General features: G+C 46.2%; 1 protein-coding gene and 1 pseudogene across 1 annotated transcript; both read left to right on the forward strand.

Annotated features, from left to right (window-relative positions):
• Positions 1–446: 446 nt before the first annotated feature.
• LOC119327878 lies at positions 447–1230 on the forward strand (annotated as a pseudogene).
• A 2838-nt stretch (positions 1231–4068) lies between these two features.
• LOC119327877 (protein TIFY 11e-like) lies at positions 4069–5185 on the forward strand. Its single transcript, XM_037600949.1, has one exon. The coding sequence runs from the start codon at positions 4187–4189 to the stop codon at positions 4634–4636; it is 450 nt and encodes a 149-aa protein (XP_037456846.1). The 5' UTR covers positions 4069–4186; the 3' UTR covers positions 4637–5185.
• The last annotated feature ends 2445 nt before the right edge of the window (positions 5186–7630 follow it).

A 7630-nucleotide genomic window follows, 5' to 3' on the forward strand; every position in this document is an offset into this window, starting at 1 on the left:
GGTGACTCGATATGTACCCGGTACCCCCGAAACACTTCTGGCGTTCCGAATACTATCGTCCTATATATCAATTTTTACCTCTCGACCATTTCAAGACTCCTTGTCATGTCCGTGATCTTATTCGGGACTGCTTTGGGAAAAGAAAAATTATACAATGATCTTAACCTACATGGCAGATGGGGCAGGCTGCATGGTGATGCCTTCATTGTTCATGCCCTTAACAACTAAACGCTGCAGCATGAGGGCCACCACTAGGACCATTTAGCCACCACGTTGAAACTATATTGCGGTCGACCAGCACGTGTTCTTCGTGCCAGAAATTTCCTTCCTCCAACTACCAGAAAGAAACACCCCGCCTCCCCGCATTTGACAGCAACAGCCAACAGGACGCGCGCGATTCTTATAAATCAAACCCATCTCACGTCTCCAGTGATCCAGTCCATCAATCTCCTTCCTCGGTTCCTCCAACGAACACAACACCCCATCAACTAGCACTAGCAGAGGCAGAGCCGAGTAGCCGACAGGGGGTTTGAGAGCGTACAGCGGGGTCAATCGATCGAGCGCCAAGAATGGCGGCGTCAGGGAGCGCTCAGAGCCGACGGTTCGCCGCAGCGTGCGGCGTTCTCAGCCGCTGCATCAAGGCGGCGGACGCGCGGCCGGCGGCCACGGTGGTCCTCCCCCTCATGCCCGGAGCGGAAGTGCCCGCGCAAGACGAGCACACGGTGGGTCCTGCGCCGGGGCACGCGCAGATGACCATCTTCTACGGCGGGCAGGTGCTGGTGCTGGACGAGGTCCTGGCCGACAGGGCGGCCGAGCTGCTCCGTGTCGCTGCCGCAGCAGGCGCCACGCGAGGGACTGGCGAGGCGGCAGATGGCGAGGAAGGCGTCGCTGCAGCGGTTCATGGAGAAGCGCAAGGGAAGGGTCGCCGCGCGCGCAGTCCCCTACAGCCGCCCCGACGGCGACGCGGCCTCCTGTAACCGTCTCACGCTTACCCTCTGATAAGTGTTCATGCGTACTAGTACTATTAGAGTAGCCTGAGTAAATTACGGTCCATGTAAATACGACGCTGCTGTTGAAGTCCAAATTGCTGACCCACTCGCCTGTTCCCGTCGCTCTAAATTACCATGAACAGAAATTATGGCTGTTGTAATTTGGGACGGTCCAAGCAAATGTGTGCCTACTGTTGGAGCCCAACTTGTTGATCTGAATTATTATTTTTTTGAAACAAGAGTTGATCTGAATTATTACTAGTAAATATGCACGTGCATTGCAATGAGATTAAAACAATCAGATTATGTAGATATGGTAGAGATAAAAAAAAGTCAGAATCAAATGGCAGGATGAGATAAGGATTCTCGGTACGTCATTTCACAAACTATATCTGAGTGATGTCATAATGAGAAGGCACTTTTAAAAAGTCATTTCAAGAACTGAAAATATGACGGTCTCCTCACGATTTGATTTCCTAAGGCGCCACAATGAAATATTTTTTTGTTGAGCAAACTATATTGATGGACCCCTGCCTGAGCTAGACTGATGCATGATGTGTCTCGTCCTGATCTAGCGTAGTGGTGTTTTCCATAACCAGTAGAACTGTGGTACCAGAATAGCTGTGTATGAAGGCAAAATAGACATTTAGTCATTTTCATATAGCTTACAAAAACTAACCCATAGCAAAATGTGTCAATTTTTTGGGGGCTCAGCACTATACAGAACACAAAAACCTTTTTTTACTCAATGTGCGAGGGACTAAATAAAATCAAAAAACAACCTCTACAGATACCCTAATAAAACATCTACCTAAGAGATGGTTCGTTTTGTTCGTTACTTCCTAATTGGTTTTTTTTTTTTACATCTTCTAAAATTTCATGGACATTGTTTTCAAATTCCCGAATATGTTTTGAATACACGATCGTATTTTAAAAATGATGAACATTTTTCTGATTCATGTTTTTGAAATCGTGATTTTTTATAATATGCGAACAGTTTTTAAAAATCACGAAGATTTTATGATTTCTCGAATGTTTTTTGAATTCACAAATATTTTATGATGTATCTATATTTTTAGTACTTGCAACTTTTTCAAATTTGGACTTTTTAGAAATCCCAGACTAAGTTAAAGAAGGAAAAGCAAAAACAAAAATAAGAAAGGAAAAAGGAAAAAACAGGGGACGTCATGACCAGCATATTGGCTGGCCCATTACCACGTGCAAGGCCTGTTATATACAAGAGAAAAGGGACAAAAAAAGCCGGTGAGCTAGCACGACATTCTCTCCCTCTTAATGCATCTCTAGCCGATCCTTTAAAAAGTCATAGAGAAGTAAATTTCAATTTTACTTCCTTAATCTCCATCTAACCGATCTTCTAAACCGGTTAGAAGAGTGAAAAAAATGTACTTCTCGACTTCATGGATGCCTATTTTTACTCGCCTGCCCACCCGCCCGAGCAAAAAGTCTTCCCTCTCGTCCACACCAAGCCCACCCTCACACCGCATCTACTTTGATGCCTCCTTCCCGCCTTCGTCGGAACCACTCGCCACTGCCGACACTCCGTATGACCCTCCACGCCTCTCACCCACCTGGATTTAGGCCTCTCTTGCCGTCACAGGTTGGCGAAATCGGCAGATCTACGACCCTCGCCATCGACGTCGGATTCGACGAATCCGGCCACCGGCACCGTCGTGTTTTGGATGGATTCAACAGGTACAGACTCGTGCAGCCCCTGCAATGACTCTCCGCCGCATCTTGGTATGGCCTCCTCCTCTAGGTGCTCGGATATCACTGGTCGACTGGCCACCGGCACAGTCACGCACTGCTGCTGTCAGCCAAGCTCAGTACTAGCTCAGGAGCTCGTCGGCTCCCCGCTATCCGTCAATAAGTGTGACGAATGGCCACGACTAGTGCAACACTGAGTTTTGAGCGCACTGAAACGTTCCAGATGGGTGTTCTTCAAGTGCAAAAAGGACGGGGTGAGTGTTTATTTGTGTGATTGTTCTTCGGATTCGGCGCAATTCGTAGCTTATTGTTGCTTAAAATTGTGTGTGGGATAGATGCGATTTTTGGTATTAATAAGAAGAGTACATCAATCTGTTGACCAGCGAGAAATTTGCTAGATGTTCGTGCACTATTTACTAGATTAGAGACTAGAGATGAGACCCGATACGACGTAATGTCCAATTGTGTGGAGGAGAGAGGGAAGAAGTGTGCAACCTCGAAAAGCCAATTGAGAAACCTAACAATATGGACAATAAAGACATAGATAAAGTATTAATCCAACTAGTGGAAACAGTTATGAAAGCTGGATTTCTATTAAAGTGTGTAATTTTTCTTGTAATTTTCTTCAGATAAGTTCTCTTAGCGAAGAATTGATGAATTATAATATATTTCAGTATACCATGTGCCGTTCAAGAAAATGAAAAAAATAGTTTGGCATCCGAAAATGGAATGAATTTGGTAATAAAAAAATCTGTTGTACTTAAGGAATCGGCTAGAAACGACCAAAACTTAGTGTATGAAAAAACTCCACTAAGATTTACTCGTCGTTTACTCCGCTGTATTTACTTATATACAGTATGTCCTTGTACTGACACTGTTTTAGTTCATACGTACTCTAGTTGTTAGCAGAGGGGCCTCGGCTTCTTGTACCGCTGCACCAGAGTCGGCAGCGGGGAAAGGATCTGGTCCATCAATTTCTAATCTGTCCGCCTGCCGCCTGCCGCCTGCCGCCGAATTAACAACTCAACGTGCGGCACGAGGGGAGTACCATCCACCACGTTGCAACCATCGTGCTGTCGACCCGCACGTGTTCTTCGTGCCAAAGGCAACCAGAAAGAAAGAAACAGCCCGCGTCAATTTGCTATCCCTTACCTTCCCCTTTCATAATTTGCCGCACCCCCCTAGAATGACAGGTGTGGCCCGGGCCCGTCCGTCATTGAGACAATGGATGGCAAATTGTGAAAGGGGGAAGTAAGGGTGGCAAATTATCAAATCGCCTCCGCATTTGACAGCAACAGCCTACAGGAAACACGCGATTCCTATAAATCAAACCCATCTCACCACCGCCTAATCCATCAGTTTTATCATTATCATTCCTGCAACCAACACCGGATCAACTAGCAGAGGCACTGCGAGCTCGCCAGGCTTCCAGAGCGTACAGGGTGGCCGATCGATCGATCCACCGGCAAGCAATGGCGGCGACAGGGAGCGCTAAGGGCCTCCAGTTCGCTGCAGCGTGCGGCGTTCTCAGCCGTTGCATCAAGGCGGCGGAGGCGCGGCCGGCGGCCACGGTGGTCCTCCCCCTCATGCCCGGAGCGGAAGTTCCCGCGCTGCAAGACGACCACGAGGCGGGTCCTGCGCCGGCGAGCGCGCAGATGACCATCTTCTACAGCGGGCAGGTGCTGGTGCTCGACGAGGTCCCGGCCGACAGGGCGGCCGAGCTGCTCCGTGCCGCTGCTGTCTCAGGCACACCGCGAGGGAGCTGCGCGGCGGCGGATGGCGACCTGCCCATGGCGAGGAAGGCGTCGCTGCAGCGGTTCATGGAGAAGCGCAAGGGAAGACTCGTCGCGCGCGCCCTTCCCTGCAGCCGGCCCGACGGCGACGTGCCCCCCTGTAACCGTCTCACGCTTACGCTCTTCTGATTCGTGTTCAAGCTTAGAGGCTCACCAAGTGTTTATGCTTAGCTGTTTTATTGGGGCTCGCCAGTAAAACTTTATACTGCAAATACATAGTATGACCGTTGACCCTACTGTTCTTATGGGACTACTGTACTTGTTACGACTTACGATCCTACTACACACAGATCACAGGAACTACTGTCACAATGTCCAGGAACAGATTTCTCAATCTCCGGGAATAGATTTCACAACCAACAGGAACAACTACAGAGAGAACATGAATTCAAGCGAGATAGAGAGAGAGAGAGAGAGGAGAAGTAGTTCGCCCTTCCAGGGTACTTCGATTCGGGGAAGAATATCTCGGTGCGGATGCTCAGGAGCCGTATCACGGGAGCACCTGAGCCTCGGTAGCACCAAATATTCTCCCTTTGATTCAGTTGTATGATCCACCGGATGCGCTCACCAGCCCCAATGGCTGACTTATATAATTGTGGCCCAGCAGCATGCATGTGACGCTTGGACTGCATAGTCCCTTGTGAATAAGTGTCCCTTGATACATGTTTTGTTTCATCAGACACCTCTATCGTCAGTCGCCGTTTTTCCTTAGCTTGTTCCACTTTAGTGTCCCTGCTATGGAATGCCCATGTTGTTGCATCTGGGTTGTAACACTATTGCATTGCAGTATAAAGCTTTGTAAAAAGGCATGTGAACAATTCAAGTTTTTTTCTTCTGAAAACCTTCGATCCTTCATTCAAATGATTCTAAGCACGGGTTTTTGGGATGAGACCTCTAGAATCAGGGATTTTTTTATATTTGCCAAATCTATCAATAGAGCGGAAATTTGATATTTACAAAAACGGTGTGGCATGAATTATAGCAAGAAAGTAAATGTTTCGAATGATTACTTTGCCTGCACAAAATATATGCCAAGGCCCCACCCTTGATGTGCGTGATGACAATCGGCAACATCGAAGAGGTGTCATAGTCATATATCAGGATGGAACAAATTAGTCCTAAAGCGAAAGAAATAGGAGGATATAATGTTCTCGGTGTATGAGTTAGATTCATCAAACCAAGGTTCACGGAGGAGGTATAATCCAGAGAAGAGAGTTAAGGATGGAAAAGTACAGGTCAAAGGTAGAGGAGCGAGACATGGTACACTCGTCTGGTACAAAAGGAAGAACTGGGCGGAGGGAAGGCCAAGCCAGGTCTATTTTGTTTAATTCCTCCTTTGCTTGTCATTGATTGCCTCTTGTAGCCTCCCTTGCTTGCCACTTTGTAGCCTCCTTGGTTAGAACAAGTCCATTGCAGCTCACCCATGACTCATGACCACCAAGCCCAATTTGCCTCTGCTACTACGGATGTGCCAACTGCCCCACAAAACATTTCTTGTCCTCAAGTGAAAGTTCAGTTAGTCCCCTTGGTGGATTTTGGTAATTAATGCCACCATATCTAAATGAACTAGTGTTGTAACTATTTTATAGCAAGGAAGTTTCATTAGGTTGAACAAAGGAGATGAAAGGTGGCCCCCACAAATTTACAAGAAGACAACTGTTAGCCAAGCCAAGGACTTAGCTTTTATATTATACTCTATCTGTTCACTAATACAAGATGTTTTCGATATTTCAATATGGACTACATACAGACCAGAATGAGTGAACATACAAGCTAAAACACTCTTATATACATCAAATTCAGAAAAAAAAACTTAGAACTTCTTATAATTAGAAATGGAGGGAGTAGTAATCCAAGATCACATTGAGTTTATAGTTATGTCGATGCTATCAAAAGAGGAATGAGGTTGCTAAGCTGAGTTTCTTTCTCCATGTGCTGAAAGATCGAACTCCAAGTCCCTAAAGACTTTCATTTCTCCACTATATCTATCTAAGTTTCATTCCTTCGGAGCCGCCGAGCATTTCCAGTCGGACCCTCCAATCTATTATGCAGATATAACCATTGCTAAACCTGGATGTTCGGAGCTACCAATGTATTCCATCCGGAACCACCAAGCTAGTTGGGAAAATCTTATGTATATTACTTGGGACCTCCGAACGACTCCCGTCAGAAATTCCAAAGTTGTTCTAGAGTGTATGCCACATGCGAGGTAGTTCACGCAAAGCCTCCAAACAAATCCAGCTTAGGTTGTCCAAGCCGTTTGAAAGTTATGACCTTTAGCATTGTTTGGAACTTCTAAGCCATGTTAAAAGGTGTGTAATGATTAGGATTCTGGTCCAGCCTATTTATACCCCCATAAATTCACTCAAAGCAAACATCACTCCCATCATATTTTCTGATGGAGAACACCTTGTTATGCCAATCAAAGAGCTTTCTACTCCAACCATCAAGCCATGTCTTTGATCTCTAATCCCCTCCTTGCTTTCCACTCCTACCTATCCAATCCAAAATCCATATCTTGAGAGAGATTGAGTGTGGAGGAGATTATCTTCTTAAGCACAAGTGCAAGGGAATCATCACCAAGCAACCTCAATCTTGTTACTTTTGGAGGGTGTGTGCCTCCTAGATCGGCTAGGTGATTGGGGGTCTTCAAGTTGTGAAGACCACAAGAATTTTTATGGGTTTGAAGATCACCTCTTTGTAAAGATCTACCTCAAGTGAGGGTAGATCTTTGTGGTCGTGCACCATGATGGCATAGGTTGATTGCTCCTTCTTAGTGGTTGATAGTCCTTCATGGGCTTGTTCCTTTGTGGACTCCCAACCGGGATGTTAGTGATCCTAGAACCTTAGTAGCTTGAAGTCTCCACTAGCATGGAGTATGAAAACGCCAACTATTTGAACCACAAGAAAAATCGTCAAAGAAGCAAATATATAACCAGCATGCGGCCCTTGGAAATGTTTGTAATTTTTGGGTACCGGTCAAGGGGGCCTCAATCTTGAATCAAGCCCCCAAGAACTCCTAGTCGGTTCGAGTGGAACAAACACCGATGCACGAACTACGCATGGTCTCCTATAGTTGCCATTCTATCTTATTACCACATTACTAACCATAACATAGCCTCA

Source organism: Triticum dicoccoides, chromosome 7A, assembly GCF_002162155.2.
Source record: "Triticum dicoccoides isolate Atlit2015 ecotype Zavitan chromosome 7A, WEW_v2.0, whole genome shotgun sequence".
NCBI lineage: Eukaryota > Viridiplantae > Streptophyta > Magnoliopsida > Poales > Poaceae > Triticum > Triticum dicoccoides.